The 20,316-nt window shown below is 38.0% G+C and overlaps 1 protein-coding gene across 1 annotated transcript in view; it reads left to right on the top strand.

Annotated features, from left to right (window-relative positions):
- Positions 1-18,848, top strand: part of EDNRA (endothelin receptor type A) — a 54,628-nt gene extending 35,780 nt beyond the window's left edge. Inside the window, exons 4-8 of the mRNA XM_004420893.3 lie at positions 7,102-7,300; positions 10,453-10,605; positions 14,576-14,709; positions 15,120-15,228; positions 17,233-18,848. Of these exons, the coding sequence (XP_004420950.1) occupies positions 7,102-7,300; positions 10,453-10,605; positions 14,576-14,709; positions 15,120-15,228; positions 17,233-17,373 (736 nt within the window). The 3' untranslated portion in view covers positions 17,374-18,848. The remainder of the gene's footprint in view (positions 1-7,101; positions 7,301-10,452; positions 10,606-14,575; positions 14,710-15,119; positions 15,229-17,232) is intronic.
- Positions 18,849-20,316: the final 1,468 nt, after the last annotated feature.

The raw sequence follows: 20,316 nt of genomic DNA, 5'->3' as shown, positions 1-20,316 counted from the left end.
TAGGTCATAGATTCCTATTTCAGGTGTAGGTTCACCTCACCCATACCACGTGCTCCCCCCTTCCCCCATCTCATGCATGGAGAAAAATGAACTAAATGTTCAATTACAAATTATCTGTTGTGTATCAAATGAAATGTTCTTGGTTAAAAAAGAAAGAAAAAATGATGTCAAGCCTCTATTTCATTAAGACACGGTCTCAGTTTTAGGGCAAGACGATGAACTATTTTAAAATTCCACTCCCACAAAAATCTGCCTTAATCCAGGAGGTTTTCCATGGTAATAAATTCATTATTCTTTGTTCCCTGGGTCCTTTCTTTATTATTTTTGCATTTCATTTGGTATTGACTCTATGCTTTGGGACCTGAATGTAGGGAATCTATTTTGACATTTCTATTTCAAAAGCTTTAACACTAAAGAATGAATCATCACACTTAATTCCTAAAGATAAGATACCATTTGCTTTGATTCTTTATTTGGTTGCATTATATTCTACTAAAAATAAGAAAGTCCCTTTTTTTTTAATAAAACAAGAAGTAAAAAGAGGGAAATTGGAACCTGTTACAAAATAATTTGCACTTTGGGAATCACTGCTTTCCTTTTATGAGCTGAATCAAATTATGGTTCAGGAAGAGTTCCCATGATTTTTTAACATATTTTTAAATGTAATAGCATCTCACTTCAGAGTTGTTGTTTTTGAGGGAAAATAACAAGAGCAACTATATATCTGAGTTCTATACAATTTCTTTATTACTTCATTGATTACTCAATGAATACGGAATACTGAAAAATCAAAGAAAAGATCTAGCTTTCTCGCTATAAGCTTTTAATCTGAATAAGGTAAAGAAGACAGTAAGAGAAAGCACATGTCTTGCACCAGAATGGATGAGCTTTCATTGTTAATTTCAACTATGGATTTGCCTCAGCTTAACCTTTTCACTAATTTCTCCTCAAATCTAACTTTCGTTTATTTTTATTTGCATCCTTAGTCACTTAAGAAAAAGGTAAAACAAAAACTTCAGAAAAAGCCTGAGGAAATTTAGAAACAAATTTTGACCCCTATCCAGCTTCATCAGTGAAATGATTTTTTTAATGCTAAGGCAATATAATTCTAAAATGAATGAATTTTTCCCAACAAAATATGAATAACTAGCCATTACCAATAATTAAAATAGGTATTCTTGCATGTCATAAGTGACAAGTTTTATATGTTACTTTGAGTTTGTTTCGGGGGGGAAGAGGGGGCAGGGATGGGGGAGGGGAATTCAATGCTGTTCTTTGTAAAGTTAACTGTAGTGTTTAAAGTGGAAGATGACAGGGTCAGACCAGTAAAATGGTTTGGGTACGGACCCAACTTGTAGTTAAAAATTGCCTGGGGAAGGAGGCTGTAAAATATAAAGCTCTTTTAACAAGACTGCTCCAAAATGTTGTGTAATTAGATACCTGGAAAAGTTGCAAAGATCAAATAAGAAGGCAGCTTTGTTTGATATGCCTCAAACTCAACAGCCAATGTCAGTTATTTATCCCATCATTTCAAATAATTGTTCAGTGGTCTGTATGATATTCTCAAAAGTTTACCCTAATTCAAGCAGCATGAAAGTGATTTTCTGAAAAACTTCATTTTTCTTTAGACTCAGACTTGGTTTCTCCTTATTCTCCTGGTGTTACAATTTTCTTTTGCTGCATGACAATAATGAAGACATGGAAGAAGTGGCTGAGCCAGAAGAGAGCCTGGGCACTGGACAGAGACGAAGTCAAACGCTGGCTGTAGGGAAACTCTCAGGGTCTCATTTTGGGGTTTGTTCCCTGTTGCATACAGTTATTCGTTCTTTTATCTTAAGTCTATTGTCAAAATCAGGTGACTGGTTAATTTTGCTATCTCACTTGTCTTTGATAACAAACTACCCCAAAACTTAGCAATTTAAAACCATCGTTTTATTATTATCTCACCATGATGTGGGCAGGAATTTGGGCAATTCTGTTCCCTTTTCTCTTCACCTGGGGTCTCTTGGTGGATTTCAGCTGGCAGCTGAGCTTGTCTCATGGGTCCAAGACGCATGACTGGCCCCTTGGCAAGAACAGCTGGACGTGTGAGCTCAGCGGAACCCAACTCCCTCCCCTGTAGTCTAGGGCCTCGTAACACGTTCTCTCCGGCAGGCTCAGGGTCCAGGGTGGAACCTGCTGCTCTGCTTAGAGGCCAGCCCTGACACTGGCAAAGCATCATCCCAACTGTACTCAGTTGGTCAAAGCATCACAGGCCAGCCTAACTGAAGCACTCAATTGAAGAAGGGTCAAAGTATTTGCAGCTATCTTTTAATCCACCATGACTGGTTTCTCTTTAAAAGTTTTCCTGCTGGTATTTTGCCTCCACACCTCTGTATGGCAATCATTTGTCTATCCCATAAGAGACATAAATCATAAACAAACATCACAAATGGTCATGTTTGCTTTAAAATGTGCAGAGGTAAAGACAGAAGTGCCACTTTACCTTACGGAAGTGGCACAGTTGAAGGAAAAATAATAAATTCTAATGTAGGCAAGCACTGATAGGCATTTGGCAGAAACTTTTTTTTTAAAGTACTTCAGCAACCTTTTCATTCCCTTGATTCAATAATCCCACACAAAATACTCCAGGAAAATCATTCAAAAAGAGAAAAAAAAACTATATGTGCTAACATATCTATAGGTGTGTTATTTACAACCTTGAAACACTAGAAGTGATGTCAACTTAGGAGAAAGATTTAAGTAAATTGTATCAATATCTTGTTATACTGTGTTGCCATCACAAACTGCCCGTGCCTCTGTAGAAACATGAGAGAGTATTTTTTTGTAATGAAAAGTGAAGGACAGAGCCAAGTAAAATTGTAACTGATATGATTATAATATATATTCAAACTATGCTTATGAGAATAGAAATGGGCAAAGAATAAGAAAAAAGTAGATTTTGTTGAAGTAGTATCTTTTGAATTTGTTTTACTTTATACTATTTTAAAGTACATTCAATAATAAATGTTTTAAAATTTAATGACCGTCCCAGATCATACCTTAAAGATTCAAAAACATGCATTAAATGCCTCTGCCCTTGAAAACATGTAAAAATCTATTTATAGACATATACAGTAACAAACATCTTTACATAAATAAAACATGCAATTTATACTTTTATTTTGGCATATCACATGACGGGGTACAAGGTGATGTCATGGGAAAAGACTCCCCTGGGAGTTGGCAGGGCAGAGCCCTGGTCCATACTCCCCACATTCACTGGAGACGAGGCAGAGGACAGGGTGACACGCCGGTCCTCAGGTTCCAGACCAGAACATGAAGGAGAGAAAGATTAGCCCAAAGGTCCCTCCTAGTTTTTAAATTATTTGATTCTAGGATTCTAAAAGTATTAGCTTTTATCTGTTGCCAGCCTAATTCAGGGCTGGCTTGAAAAATAGGAAAATATTCAGAATGTAGCGGCTTCAGAATATTGGCTTTGGCCAATAAAGATAAATGTGTCATTGGGCCGGCCCCGTGGCCTAGCAGTTAAGTGCGTGCGCTCCGCCGCTGGCGGCCCAGTGCGGATCGCCGGCGCACGCAGATGTGCCGCTTGTCAAGCCATGCCGTGGCAGCGTCCCATAAAAAGTGGAGGAAGATGGGCCTGGATGTTAGTTAGCCCAGGGCCAGTCTTCCTCAGCAAAAAGAGGAGGATTGGCATGGATGTTAGCTTAGGGCTGATATTCCTCACACACACAAAAAAAAAGATAAATGTGTCATAAGGAAACAAAGACGCTTAATTCAACAGATATTTATTCAGCACCTGTTGGTCTAGGTATTATGACCAACATACAAAATGCCTGCCCTTATGGAGCTTATATTTTAAGGGAGGAGTGGACAAAGACAATAAACAAAATAAATAAGTAAAATATGTGATTGGTCACATGGTGGAGTGCTGTGGAGAAAATAAGTGCTGTGGAGAAAAATAAATCAGGGGAGGGGGGCAGGCTAAGTCTGGAGGGACTTCTGGCAATTTTAAATAGGGTGTTCAGGGAAGGCCTCCATGAAAAGATACTGTTGAGTAAAGACTTGAAGGAAGCAAGGAAGGAAGGATGGAAGTGAGGAAGCAGCTCCGAGGAGACCAGTAGGCATTCCCATTGGGATAGGAAACCACTGGGGGATTTGAGCAGAGGGCTGGACATTATTGACTTACATTTTAACGGACTCAGTCTGGTTGCTGTGTTCAGGGTGGACCGCAGCAGGGCAAAGTGGATGCAGGGAGAGCAGTTAGGAAGCTATTGCAATTAGCCAGGAGAATGGTACCAGGCAAGGTGGTGAGAAGTGGTTGCATTTGGATATATCGGGAACGAAGAGGTTGCAAGATTTGCTAAAGAATTGGATGTGTGTGGGAGAGAAAAAGAGGCATGAAGGCTAACTTCAAAGTTTTGAGCCTGAGATGGTAAAGACTGGAGAGAGGGCAGGTTTGGGGGCAAGGAAGAAGACCAGGAGGGTTTGGGTGAGTTTGAATGCGTATTAGATATCCAAGTGGAGATCTCAAGTTGGCAGTTGGATATACAAGTCTAGGGTTAGAGGTGAGGTTCTAGGCTAGAGTTATAAACTTGAGAATTAATTATCAGCATATAGTTTAAATGATACTAAAGCCACGAGACTAGATGAGATCACTAAGAAAGTGTAGATAGAAAAGAAAAGAGGTCCAAGGACAGAGGAGAAATCCAATGCTAAGAATTTGAGGGGTGAGCAGGATCCAGCCAAGGAAGTGAGAAGAGTGGCCTGTAAGGCAAGAGAAAACCAGGAGAATGTGGTGGAAGCCAAGTGAAGGAAGCATTTCTAAGAGGGATTATTTCTGGAATAGCAGTTGTAGGTGGTTGGATCTACACTTGCAGGTTTTCTATGGCAAGTGAAGATGTCATATATATGCTGACTAGATTGAAGGCTGTTTATAATCACATCTAGTAAGGAGAACATATTTGTGTACATGTGTGCTGTCATTATATTCCAAATAGAGATCATTTTTGGAACGTCCAGTATTTCTTATTTTCCACACCTTTCCGCACCTCCATCATCACAAAGGATTGTTCCTAATTGCTCTTATAGTTGTTTTCTCATCTCATGGAGATGTTATCAAGATCAGTGTGATGACAAATGGAAAATATTCTAATTCTCAGTCATGTGGGTTAATGAAGGAACAGACTGATAATGAATAATTTGCTAAACTAGACACTAACAATTGCTTCTATTTATTTTTAATGTTGAATTTAGATTGGATTATAGATATGTAATATTCTGGGAACTCATGGCACATTATAAAATGAAGCTGGGCTGTGAATATATTCATCATAAGAATACGTTGACACATTTTCTTACTTAAACCACCTTCTATCTCCAATCTTGCCTAAGAAATCTGGCTTTCTTACTCCCTTAGGAGATAAAGTGTTTTATTTAAATCACTTCTCCTGATAACTGATCTAAGAGGAGGGGAGAAGACATAGATATAACTCATTGACAGCCTCGGGATACAGACATCCCGTCTCCATTCCTTTTAGCTTTTACTGGACATCAGTCTAATAAGGCGACAAAGAAAAGTAAACAGAAATGGAAAGCAAAATAAATAGCTGTCTTTATCCTACTGGAAATAACCATAAATTTAAAAATGCAATCTTGGCTATATTGTAAAAAGGATTTTCTTGGTCTGTTTGCATAGCTGTATTTTATTCCACTCTGGACTAATCTGTACTTTTTTAGAGATTCTTATCATACACCAATCTTATTTACCTTAAACACCTTTTGCAAAACATTTCTCCAGCAAATTGTGCTGTAGAAATGCCATGTGGCGTCATTGTGCATGCCAAAACTATAGGTTCTAATCTACAGTGAAGAACTAGGCAGCATAATTCCTAGGAGTTGTGTTTTCACAGATGTACCTTGTAGATGTACTGAGACAGAACACTAAATATAAGTGATCAGGGCTCATTTTGGTGGCTGTGGGTAGCTTGCAGCTTGCCTTACTGACTTATCTTCCACATTAAGTAGTATGACCTGCAAACCCACATGCACCTGTCTCCAATGCCTTGGTCTGTGTTACAGCCTTCTTCTGGCACTATCTAATGAAAGCTATAAAAAGAGAATGTTTCCTTTCCATTACAACAGCAACAAAAATTTCAAGAATGAAGCCACAAAAATACCATACCACGTCACAGGTCCCTTCCTAATAGTAAGTCTAAAAGTAGTTAGCACCAGACCATCACATCAGGTCAAAGAGCTGAAAGAGATGCTGAAACCAAACTTTCTTTAGACTTAACATTAAAATGTGATTATTATCACAAAAATATTAAAGTGAAAAATAAGGTAAACACAATTTCTTAATGCCAGTTTGTTTTTTGATCAACACAACTGTTCCATTACATTTAAGTTCTATACTTTTGTATGAACCATTCTTTTCTATTAGATTGTAAATGCTAAAGATTAGGAACCTGGATCTCTTTAACTCCGTTTTATATACTCTAGCACAGGACCATAGTGGGAATGATATAGTCATTCTTTGTCATTTACCAGAAATATTATTTTTTTTACTACAACTGCCATCTGGTACAATCCCACCGTGATCATATTTTGAGGGTAGAAGAATGGAGAAAATGATGGAATACCTATGGTCACTATTGACTTAAGAATATCTATATCCACTTCATAAATAATATTTAAAGTTTTTTTAATATATAAAGAGGAATAAGATATTACCATAACAAGTACCAGCAGCTTTCACTACCCCTTCCATCCAATTTTTCCCACAGCTTAAAAAACATAGGCACCCCTATCTGATACTGCTACTCTCACAAGATTTTATAAACTCTCACAAGATTTTGCTAGACTCAAATAGATCTGAGACTCAGGCCTGCCAGGCAATTGATTTCCAAATGGGTGGAACTCTTAATGGCCCCACTTGTTCTTCACACCAGGACTCACAGAAAGTTCCTAAAAAGCCAATGGTTAGTCACTGGCCAAGGGGAGGAGCTTTCCAGCAATTATAATTTTTTTTAATTGAAAAAATTTAAAATTTCCTAATAACCCCCTAATGGGGTTCCATCACCCCACTTTTTTTTTCAGGTACAGAGCAGTTGCCTCCTGGAGTCGTGTTCAGGGAATTGGGATTCCCTTGATCACTGCCATTGAGATTGTCTCCATCTGGATCCTTTCTTTCATCCTGGCCATCCCTGAAGCAATCGGCTTCGTCATGGTGCCCTTTGAATACAAGGGTGAACAGCACAAAACCTGTATGCTCAATGCCACATCAGATTTCATGGAAGTAAGAAGAGTTCAAAGGGAATTAATTGGGGAGGGGAGGAGGTCTTCATTTATACTTTACCATCACCAAAACTTGTTGATATCTCTACAATACCCAGTGTGGTTTACTCTGTTAGTTCAGTCAAATATTCTTCAATTTCATGAAAAGTAGATGTTAAACCAAGCTTTAGGTTGTTGAATAGAACAACTATTTTGTTTTCACTCTTGTATTGTAGAACAACTGTAGACACAACTGTTGTTCTGCCCCAAACACCTCAGAATTCTGAAACAAATTTACTAAGAAAGAGAGAGAGATGTGTATGTACATAGTGATATTTGTTTTTATAATGAGGAATACAGCACAACAATTTCCATCTGACAGTCATGCTGATACTTATGTTACTTGGGGAAAGGCATGTTGCTCACACATTTTTTTAAGATAGATTTACTAACTCGAAGTAGGAAGTCATACTTACATGTACTTATATTAGTACAGATTCTATGTCTAATATTCAAATAATATAAATTTGCAGAACTTTTAAAAAAATGTTTTAGTATAACAAATTTAGTTGTTGTTTAATACACCTGACCACATTAATGCTTCCCTGAAAAGCTTAATAACATGACTAAGTGTATTGGGAAACACGTTTAAAATGCATATTTTCTTTGTAAAACTAGTCAAATGTGGGCTGAGGAGGAAAACCAAAAGGATAACTAATTCTCTTACATCAGCATAATTTAGTGCTTTGATGTAAATTTCATGAAATTCAGATTTCCACATTTAATCATTTTCACATATCTCAAGGTATGTTTTCCTAACTTGAAAAATTCACAAAATTAGTGGTTTTTACAGTTGACCAGCTATCCTACTCATGAAAACTGCCAAACTGGCAACCTTAAAATTAAAGTCTTCTGTTTATCTACTGACTTTTTTATTGTCAATCTGCACAGTAAAAAACAAAGTAGACAATTGGAGATTATCAGAATTTGGGCAGTATGAATAAGCAATCTAGATATTCCTGATGAAAATTTTGAAGAGAAGAGGTTCAATTTGAGAAGGAGCTTACTACTAATCACTCAAGCTGGACAAAATGAAATGGGTTACTTTATAAAGACTGAACCTCCTTTATAGAGGTGGGCAAGCAGAGGCTGGCTACCTATGGGATTGCAGTAAAAGGTAAAAGTTTGAACTGATCATTTTTTAGATTTCATTCCAAGTCTCAAGTTTTCAGATTCTCTTTCTCCTCCTGTTCTTTTTTTCTAATTTTATTTCCCCTCTTTGCTGTACTCTTTCCTCCTCAACTCTGCTCTAACCTAGACTGGAGGGAGGCCCCTTGTAACCCTGCTGATGACATCAGTTCACAAGAGAAGTGTGACCTCTTTCTCTACAGGCCTCTGCCGTGGAGGGGGCAGGGGACTCCATCCAGTCCCCTCAGGGGTCAGCTTCCAGACCCTCAGCAGCTGCTCCTGGGGCATTCACACTCAGCCAGCAATGCACCGGGAAGACGGGGGTACAAATGAAGGGGGTGCTCAGAGAAGTGTTTGTGTTACACTTAAACAAAAAGAGCTTTCTGATTTTTGTTGTTTTTTAAGTTCAGTACTGAAATCTTTCTCCAGTGGGATGTGGATAGGGAAGTATTTGTATAAACAGATCTGAATAAACTGACTCCTTTGGGAATTTGCACTTAACCTAAGGATAGCATTCAGGGGTCTGTGAACTTAAATGGAAAAGACATTCCATGTTTATTTTCACTAACTTCTAACTGAAATTTATCATCTCCTTCTATTGTGAATGTAGGCAACAAACCACAATAGTGTTTAACAGTACCATGATTTTTTCACTAATATAAGTAACAGACATATTCATACCACATAACAGTTATATAATCTTGAAATATTATTTCCATTCATCAATGCTTCAACATTCTGATAGTTATTAGAACCACCATTAGAGTTGTCATTTAATTTGTTAATAAACACATATATTACTATATCAGAATTTTATTTTTAATATTTTGATAGCTGTGTTTCGATGTAATTGGTTTCCATTTTAATCTTACGTATTTTATTTTATGCACGTAAAAGTATTATTCTCAAAAGGGATTATAGTCTTCACCAGACTTCCAAAGGGGTCTATGGCATAAAAACAGTTAAAAACCCCTGCCCAGAACTTTTTTTCCTCAGGACCCATTTATAGATTAGTTTAATAGACATGTTATAAACGTAGCCCCCTGGGCCTCTTTCTATATTCAGAAACTATCCACTTTTCACAGAGCACCACGATTACTTTTTACTGTGGGAACTGAGATACTACAAGAGGCTGCATCATCCTTAGTAAATAAACAATCTGGAGAAACAAAATAAAGAAAGAACGTTCTTTCACAAGTTGGTGATTAATTTAGTGGGAGGGAGAATTTAGATATCATTTTCCAATTTCCATTTTTATAGGGTATTAAATTTTCTCTTTGAAAAAGACATAAAACTGAATAATCCTGGTATTTACAAATCCTGCCGACAGGGAGGTAATGCTAAATATGCCTTCAGATAAGGTACTCTGCCTCAATAGTTTCCAGGTGGTAAGTATTAAAAGAGAGCGAGAAAGGGCATGGTTATTGATGGCTCAAACTGGCTGGCTGCAGGGTCACATAGCAGTCATACCAGGCAGAGGGTGAACTCCAGTCACAAAGCCACACAGATAAGCTATTCATAACCTTCACTGTTTCTAAACGAGATGTTCACATTAAGTACACTTTAACCACAATAGTCAAAAGTAAACCAGGCACTAGCAAAATTTTGAGGTTCATCAACAAATAAAGATAAATACATATTCTGTATGTCTCAAAATCATGTTTTATGAGCTTAGGAAGGGAATTCTTTTTATTGATTAAGACTCTTCCATTATGTAATTAAAACCAACTTCAGTTTATGAAAAGTATTTGTCAGGATAATTTTTTTTAAACACAGTTTCTTCGGCTATTGTAAAGCCAGGATAATTTCTGGCGTTTCCAATTTAATTGAGTTTTGAGCACCACCCCCAAGCCCATTTCAACAACCAGAGAGCATGAATATGCAAACATATCTGCAAGCATGAAGCTTTTGAGCTACCAGAGACAGTGCACAGTTAATTTACCTTGTAATGCCCCTCCTTTTCTCTCCCTTTTCTTCACTTTGCAGTTCTACCAAAATGTAAAGGACTGGTGGCTCTTCGGGTTCTATTTCTGCATGCCCTTGGTGTGCACCGCCATCTTCTACACCCTCATGACTTGTGAGATGTTAAACAGAAGGAATGGCAGCTTGAGAATTGCCCTCAGTGAACATCTTAAACAGGTAAACCTGATAAAATCATGAAAATCTGGCCAACACTGTTTTGTCCATGACAACAAAAGGCCTACAAATATTGTATATAGCAGATTTAGCCTAGTTTCCTAAAAATAAAAATACTGTCTTGTTTATCTGTATGTCTTGTTTCTGTATAGTTACAGTATTAGGAATTTATTTTGTGAAATCGGGAGCCTACCTGTGAAACAGGTGGCCCTGGAGGCAGGGCCCAAATAGAAAGGAACTACAGTCACGTGCTGCATAATGACATTTCCGCATATACAACAGTGGTCCCATATGATTAGTACTGTGTAGCCTAGGTGTGTAGTAGGCTACACCATATAGGTTTGTGTAAGTACACTCTGTGATGTTCCCACAAGAAAGAAATCACCTAGTGATGCATTTCTCAGAACATTTTCCCATCGTTAAGTGACGCATGACTGTATTCGTTTATTCTGCCAAGAGTATATTGAACATGTATGTTTGTGTATCTGTAGATTGAACTGGGCTTGGAACTGTGCCAGGACACAAAGAAGCATATGCCTTTCTCCTTTAACAGACTTTGCTGTCTTGTTGTGGAAATAAAATACAAACATGAAACATTTGGAAAATAGAATCACAAGGTATGGTAAAGGTAGCCTATGCTATAGAAAGCCAAGGAGGAGATAAGATAAAGTCATGGAAAAACTTGTCATGGATGAGAGAGATTGAACTGTTCATAGAGGATAAATGGGTTTGATGGGGAAGAAGAGGACAGAGGACATTTCAGGTGGGAGAACAAGAGTCTAGTTAGAACATAGAATGGGCAACATGCACTGGGGGAGTGGGAAAAGGAGATAAACCTCATTAGAGCAACATCTAAAGGAAGACTCATGATACGACATGGGATTGAGTACATAAGAAGAGGTCAAATTTTGGAGGCCAAACTCTAGAAGACATTTGAGCACTTCAGTAGAAGGCTGCTGTTGGTCCCTCCCAGGCAGTAAACAGAACAGGTAAAGCTGTGGGCTTGAGAGGGCAAAACTTGATGCTTATACTTACTGGCTCTATGATAAATTGACTGGCTCTATGGGCAAATTGCTTAATCTCTCTGAACTTCTAATTCTTCATAAAATGTGTATAATAAAACCTGCACTTTTCTGTACAAATACTAATTCAATTTTGTCTTTAAAAAATTAAGTAAAATGTTTATGATAATACATCAAGGGGATTACCTAATGCATGTACAGTGTATAATAGAACCCAATTCAAAGTAAGTATTCAGAAAGTGTTGATATATATTAATTCAAAGAGTAAGGACTGCAGGTAAGTTCTCAGTCTCAACAGAGAAGTACATAGGGACGCTCAACCACACCAAAAGTTAATGTGAGTTATTGATGGAGCCTGTAAATCTGCCCTATATAATTATCATACACAAGGATCATTCTTCATCAGCAACTCTTTTCAACTACTGTACTGATTTTCCTGAGCCTCAGGTCCTCATCTGTAAATTGGGTATAATAATATATGAACCAGTGTTATTATGGGAATCAAAGGAGTTAATGTGTATACATGTATTTTGTAAAATCTAACATGCCATACGAATGGTAGCTATTATCTTTTATTAAAATTTAGCAGGAAAATTAGATTGAGAAACTTTAGTATGACTTGTTCAGGCATGAATATTTCAAGTACTCCAGATGTGAAACATGTTAAGCAATTATTACCTCTCATTCCTGCAAAGGAGGTAATTAATTAGAATAGACTTGTGAAAAACAGTGTTTTTAAATGCTGATTTTTGCTTTAGCACCATGATTGAGCCTGTTTAAGCTGTGAGTCATACCTGCTCTGAAAATAATGGAATAGGGATTGGGAGCAATAATAATATGGTGCTGCTTCACATTTACATGGCATTTTTTTAAGTTTTCAAAGAGCGTTTCCATGTCATTTTCTTATTTGATTCCTTCAAGCGCCTTATGAGATAAGCAGGACAGACGTTATCCTTATTATACAGGTGGTTAAGAGATTGGCTCAACCAAATGGAGATTAGAGCCCAAGACTTGGTCCTCATGCAGTAGACCTTCCCTTGCGTCACCCTCAAAGCTGTAGCAGGTTCTAACAGCAGAGAGCCAGCCTGGCGGAAAGGACTTCAGGTGGGACTCGGGGGGAGCTAGCTCAGAGTGAAAGGCCCTGCCACCCTTCACTAGTATCCTGGAGGGCTCTTGGTCTTGCTTCTTGTGTGGTTTCTCCAATTTCTCTTTATTATATCGACAACCAAGTTAGGAATTGTGTTTGGATATTGGTAGCAGAAAACCCAAAATAACGATGAGTAGACCAAGTAGGGGTTTATCTTTGTCCCACAGCAAAAAGTTCAGATGTCATTGGTCAAGGGACTCCGAGGCCAAGGGTTTGCTGTTTTGCTGACCTTTCCTTCAGTGTTAGAAAATAGCAGCTACAGCTCTATCCTAATGTCTGATTTCCAGGCAGCAAGAAGGGGAAGAACACAGACCACATGAGTGTGTGTGCACAAAGGAGTATCCTCCACTTTTAAGTAGTTTTCCAGAAACCCCGCACAACAATCTCTACTTAATCTAATTGGTCAGAACTGTGTCCGGTGGCCAGGCAGATGATTTGGCCAGGCTTCCACTCTCCTATAACAAAATCAGGGATCTTATTGATAGTAAGGAAAAGAGGAGAGTGGACATTGGTTAAGCAAATATCAGACTGTCATGGCAATGTATTAATATTACCTTTTAAAGGAGTTATCCTTTTTGAGGATGTGCTCAGGGGAGCTGACCTCTCCCCCAATACCCTCCTTTTCTATTTTTCTGGGCACACTGTCTTTCTGTTTACACAAAATGACCCTTTCAAATGATCCCCTCTTCGTGCAGATTGGAATCCTTTATTTCTTTCAATTATTCAGTTTGTGTGTTCTCTGCAGCCGTATCCCAGCTAGCCCAGTAACTCTGAAAGATTAAAGAACTCCTAGATCTTTGAGCTAGAGCAGCAGTTTGTAACAACTGCCCTGAAATCTTTAAATGGCTCTATTAATCATGCGGGCTTATTGTAGTCTTCCCATACTTAATGCTATATGCTCCGGGTTGAACCAACATTACCCTTCCAAATCCTGTTTTCAATCAGTTTTATTTTGATGTTAACTGATCCCAGTTACAGACAAGTTGCATTTTATGTTCCTAGTTAGGCTTCCAATTGCATGCACTGTAATACTCAAGCATAATGCACACAAATGACTGGTTGCAGATAATTCCTAACCTATGGTTTTTCCGATCCCGTACACACTTGAAAGCATGTAAACCTTCTGTGGAAGTCAGTCCAGGGTCAACACATCCAGTTTTTCTAATCATCTTTGCTGATAATCCTTTACCCTCATCCCTCTGTTTGCAAAACAGTATATCTTTGGAAACTACACGTCATTAATAAAAGAATTTTAACAGCAAAAAAGTCCCAATGCTAGCTTTCTTCAAGATCAAGAAATGGAAAAAACACGTTGCTGTTACTTTTTCTTTTCTGCTTCCTACTCCTATTTTGTTTTCCAAATGTCTTTGTAGATTTGTCCATTCTTTATCATGCTAGGTTCGGTCACCTTGACTGCCATGCCCTCACTAATGCTAGTTGTCTATTATTGAGGCTTTTAGCTGACTCTTTCCCCCATACATCCACCACACACACACACACACACACGCAGACTCAGCCACAATGTTGGCTCAACTCCAGCTAGTTCCCACCTCTGCCCTGGCCCTAATAACCAGCCTGAGGCCACCATCCTTCCTGGCAGCTGCCCAAAAGGATCATTAGGAACTCCGTGATTAGAGAGTTGGACTCCGAATCTTGAAGAGGTGGAGGCACCGTGAGGCAGGCTGTTCTGACTCTTCTTTGAGTTATTCTTTCTCTGCCATCTACTACTTCCCCGTTGTGTAGTTCATTCCTCTAGTAGAAAAACACTAAACTTATTGTACTTTTTTTTCTCACTTTCCCTTAGCGTCGAGAAGTGGCAAAAACAGTTTTCTGCTTGGTTGTAATTTTTGCTCTTTGCTGGTTCCCTCTTCATTTAAGCCGTATTTTGAAGAAAACCGTGTATGATGAGATGGACAAGAACCGATGTGAATTACTTAGGTACGATCCTATGTACTCATTATGAAATTGGAGTCTCTCTGATTTTCACATTTATAATACTTTTACAAAACCATCTAGACTACATTCTCGTTAGCCCTGAAAATTAAAACTGTAAAGTTGATTATTTTTCTTTAGCTGACGTAGCCCATAACTAACCCCAAAATTTGTGCAAGCCATATCTATAATTTTGTCGCTCCCCTCCTGAGGCTGGGCATAATGGTTTGAGCTAAGCAAGTGGTGGGTATATCTATAAATGTTCTGCAGAACTGAAACTGCCGTTTAAACAAGCACTTTAAAAAAAAAATTCTGACTGCCACCTATAAGAAATGCTTCCTCTAGGGATAAATGCCAGGTAGCAGGTTTAAAAACATTATGTTCTAATTATTCTACTCTATTTTCTTTTGCTCTAGTTTCTTGCTGCTCATGGATTACATTGGTATTAACTTGGCAACCATGAATTCATGTATAAACCCAATAGCCCTATATTTTGTGAGCAAGAAATTTAAAAATTGTTTCCAGGTAAGACTGTTTTGCAAGTATTTTTTAAGGTCACCCAAATGAGTATATTAAGTAGCCAATAGGCATGGCTAATTCCAGTTGTAAATATTACTTCAATCCACTGTACTTTTCAGTAGAGGAGTGAAAATCATATTTTGTTACCCAGAAAGAGGATCAGATTGCCAGCATAACAGAAAAGCAGTATCTATTCAGACAACAACATATTTAGTTATTACAATTAAAAAGAACTAACTTAATAACGTGCCAGTTTAGTACCCTCCTTCCTGGTGGCGTAGTGGTTAAGTTCACACACTCCACTTCAGTGGCCTGGGGTTTGCTGATCCTGGGTGCGGACCTACACACTGCTCATCAAGCTGTGCTGTGGCAGCATCCCACATACAAAATAGAGGAAGATTGGCACAGATGTTAGCTCAGGAAAAATCTTCCTCAAGTAAAAAGAGGAAGATTGGCAGCAGATGTTAGCTCAGGAAAAATCTTCCTCACCAAAAAAAAAAAAGAAATGCTCCAATGCAGGCCACATAGAATATATAAAACCTATTGATGCCTTACATTGTCTTAGACTTTAACCACAGTCTCAACAAAACATCAACTCTGTTGTTAAGAAAGCTCTTACTAATGCTATTTAATAGTGTATTTGATAATAGCCTCTTCAAAGAAAGTAAATGCTATTGCTCTGGAAATCTGAACTAAGTAATTTCATTCAAAATCAGTTTCCTTCTGTTCTTCAGACCTCCTTACAGCTAAGCCAACCCATGTACTCCAGAAGCTCCAGGCACTTCTTATTGAGTTATCATTTTTCCAGGTCCTGGAATGATTTCAGCACAGAGTTAATCCTAACTGGATTCTGTTATCTTTGGCCGGGATGTTGAGCCTCACTTCATGGTACATATTAGGAAGAGTAGCATAGAGGTCAAGGGTGCAGGATCTGGAAGCAAACAATCTGGCTTTACATCACAGCTCTGCTCTTGCTCACTGTCTAACCCAGGTCCAGGTGGTGCTCCTTCTGCTTCCTCAGCTTGCTCATCTGTAACATCAGATGCTCACTGTGTCTATCTCATAAGTAGGATTCAGTGAGTTAATATATGTCAAGCACTTGAGACAATAATAAGAGCTCAGTATGAGTTTACTATTATTAGGGACAGAGAAGAGAGGAAAAACACAGTGACTGGAACTTGCAGTCTAAAAGGAGACAGACATATATTAACCAAAGAATCATACAAATAGATGAAACTTGGTATGGAAGCTCTAGCTGCCACATTTTTGAAGTCTATTTGGTAATGTTTACAAGTCACGAAATGCTCTAAGAAAGATTCTGTCCTAAGAAAGATTGACTAAAATGCAGGTCATCACTAATACATTATATAATCAGGAGTTAATATCATTTGCTTATTGATTTACATATTCATTAGAAGGGAAGGGAAAATCAAGGTACAAACTCTCTGAAATTAAACACATTTTTTGACTGATCTTCATAAAAAGGCAGCACACCCAGGGGAAAGAGCCCAATCCAGAGAATCCTGGTTCTAATTCCAGTTCTGCCTCTTATTATCCTCTCTAAGCCTCCCTGTCCTCATTCATAAAAATGAGGAAAATAACACCTACCACCTAGGGCTGTTATGAGCATCAGAGGAGGTACCCAATGCAGAGAGCCACACAGGTGGTGCACACTGAAGAAATGCCAGACCCCTCCCGGCCCTTCCCCACCCATGCCAACCCCACGTCAGACGACACTCTCCCTCTGGCCAACACTGCCTTCCCTCCCTCTTTGACTTGGTGAATAACTTAAAACAAGAAACACAGGATCTATTTCTCTGCACTAGAATGGACAGTTTAACTTCTACCTAGAGATTATGGGCTCCATACTCTAGATTACTGTTAAGGCTCACGTTCTGTCCTCAGATGTGTCTGGACATTGACCTTTGTTGGTGGGGGCCCAAGGCCTCTGGGTTCTGCTGGGAATGGGTTGGTAGGCTCATGTTATTTAGAGTCTGTTCCTTCTCCCAGTCTTGCCTCTGCTGCTGCTGTTACCAGTCCAAAAGTCTGATGACCTCGGTCCCCATGAATGGAACAAGCATCCAGTGGAAGAACCATGAACAAAACAACCACAACACAGACAGGAGCAGCCATAAGGACAGTATAAACTAAACATCTTAAGAAACATTAATCAATTTTCCTTCAAATCCTATTGGAAAAGAAAATCACACAGCAACTGTGTCTCCAGAAATCTCTTCTCCAATCCTTCTCCCGTGACTCAGTCCCACCTCCTAAAAAATGCTTTCCAAAACATTGGAGGGTGGACTGGTTTATACCCACAAATTCAATGAATATTACTTCTTTAATTTATCTAATTTACATATTCTTCATGTTATATTCAGCACTAAAAAATAGTGGGAGTTGGCAAGGGGAAAAGAGACTGTTCAATTAAACCAGGAGAATATTTACTATTTTTGCATGAAAATAGAGTTTTTGAGGACATGACTAGCTTTCATGGCAGTTCTGTCGAGTGTTCACTGAGAACTGGTCACCATGAAAGTTTAGAGATTTATGACACGGTTTTCTATTTTTTTAAGTGATTTTTTTTTTTTGGCCAAACCCAGTATGAGTTTGTCACCTTTATTTGAAATGTCATTTGGTGCCAGTATTTTTTAACTACATAGTGGCCTAAAAATGATTATTTGGGCTTATTTATACATATTTTGCAAAAGAAAAAAAAAAGAAGTAAAACAGAATTCAGGTAAGCAATTAGGTTAATGTTTCTCATGTCACTGTTTTATTTTTAAAACATGAATTCTCAAGCTACAACACATACAAGCACTTAAAGCAGAGACTGATACTCACAGATGGCAGTTTAATAGCTGCTATTCAAAGAATTTTTAAGAAACTATATTTTCTTTTTTAATGGTGTTTCATCACAGGAGATCTTCAGCATATTTTTATGTTAAATTTAAAAATAATGCTTGAGTCAAATAGTTCTATTTTTCATGAGCCCAATCTTTTTTTAATGTAAGTATCTTATGTAAAATCAGTATCATGTACCAAAATTTAAATGTATGTGTCATTCAACTATGCCCAAGACTGTCAGTGCAAATGCATAGAAGGCTGAAACACATCTAGGAGAAAAGGATTGAATATTTTTAGAAGAATTGGAAATTTTCGTTGAGTTTTTTTTTTTAATAGTAGCATGTATATGTGTGTATATGTATATATATGTACATATGCATATATGGGTATATATGTACACATATATATACATTATACATATCACCTCATAGTCTCTTGATTTCTCTTAAAATGTTAACTGGCAGTAAGATTTTTTTGGTCATTCTCTTTTCCATATGGGAAACATAATTTCAAAGTGGCCAGCTGAGTTTGTCATGTCAGTGAAATATAATTACCCCCAAATGCCACCATGAACTTATGGTTCTTCACTTCTCTGGGTTTCCAGTATGAACCTAAACACCTCCCCCACCCCCACTCCTCACATGGTCACCATTTCAAAGGGCCCAAAGTGACTTTTGCTGGGCATTTTCCAAGATGTTTACAGACTGTGAGTATAGCATAAAATCTTTTACTGTGTGTATATAAATATATATAAACAACTGTACATTTCTTTTAGCCAATTTTTCTGTGATTGTCTCTATGGAATGTATTTGTGTGTGTGACATATGCATGTGTGTGATGGTGTGGATGGACTTAATGTCATCTAATAATAATGCCCTGTAGTTGCGCCAAAGCACACACTCTGAGTGGAATCTAGGTGGTTGTTCATCACGACAACTGGCCTCAGTCAGTTTTAATCTGTCTGTGTTCATAAATCTTGTGACCATGTTACTATTACAAATGGAATATGGCAGGCAGCATGAAAGGGGACGAGCCATGGATTAACAATAGAGATTTGTTTGGTTGGTTGGTTTGATGAGGCAGTAATTTGCGCTTTTATTTTTTCCTGTACTGGAGCAAAAGTCCTTAAAGTATTATATTGCCCCAGTCCTCAACTCAACATGGTGATGAGATTGACAGGTGGTCTGATGTTTCTATCAGACTTCATCAGACAGATTGCTGATGATAAATTAGCTAAGCTGATTTGTTGGACTGTATTTTAGCACAGTCACATATAAAATGATATCAGGTTCCACTTGATCCAATTGCAGGGCTCCTTTCTGTGTCAGCAGTCAAATTCCATTAGTCCACTGGTACATTACATGCAGTGATATATACCTGTAATATAAGCCATAAGTCCACACCATTTTGTTTTAGACAGTTGTCTTTTTTTTAAGATGCTTTGTCTCTTGCATATGGAAAATGCATTTTATAAATTCAAAAAGTCATAGATTTCTGAATAACCACACAGGCTTCGATGTACATTTTGTTATGGACCAGTAAGTAACTGTGGTTTACTAGTAGGAATATTTTCAATTTCTACCTTTATCACGTATTTCCAAGTAAACCTGTAGAAATGAGCCAGAAGCCAAGGCCCTGCATTGGTAGTGGCCCATAAGTATAAAATAAAAGTTTACAGAAGCCTTGCAGGTGTCTCTTCATTTTTACGTAGTTCTACATAGAAAATGTTTGTTACACAATACCTGTTGCAAACCTCTCCCTAGACATAGCCAGACCAGCAATTTTACTTTCAAACAGATACTTCCCAGCTGTACTCTATTCTCAACCTACTTTGTTGTACTGAACACTTAACTCTCTCATTCATTCCTTCATTCACCTTTCCAGTAAATTTTACCGAGCATCTACTATACACCAGGAGTTCTTCTAGGTACTGGGGATATAGCAGTGAACAAAATAGGCAAAGTTCCTGCTCTCATGGAGCTTGCATTCTAGAGGAAGGAGTTGGACAATAAACAATTACAGTTAGTAAACGATACTTCAGATTGATACCCGGAGGAAGAGACACATATATATCCAGTTGCTTATTTGACATCTCCAACTGGATGGATAACAGACATACTGTATCTAAAACTAAGCTCCTGATATCCCTGTAACCTGTGCCACCATAATATTCATCTGCTCATGTGTTAGTCAGTGTTCTCCAGAGAAACAGAACCAATATAGTTATAAGAGGAGATTTATTATGGG

Source organism: Ceratotherium simum, chromosome 12 (assembly GCF_057802395.1).
Source record: "Ceratotherium simum simum isolate JZ-2026a chromosome 12, ASM5780239v1, whole genome shotgun sequence".
Taxonomy (NCBI): Eukaryota; Metazoa; Chordata; class Mammalia; order Perissodactyla; family Rhinocerotidae; genus Ceratotherium; species Ceratotherium simum.
Note: the sequence above shows the minus strand (reverse complement) of the source record. Positions and strands in the feature narration are given on the sequence as shown.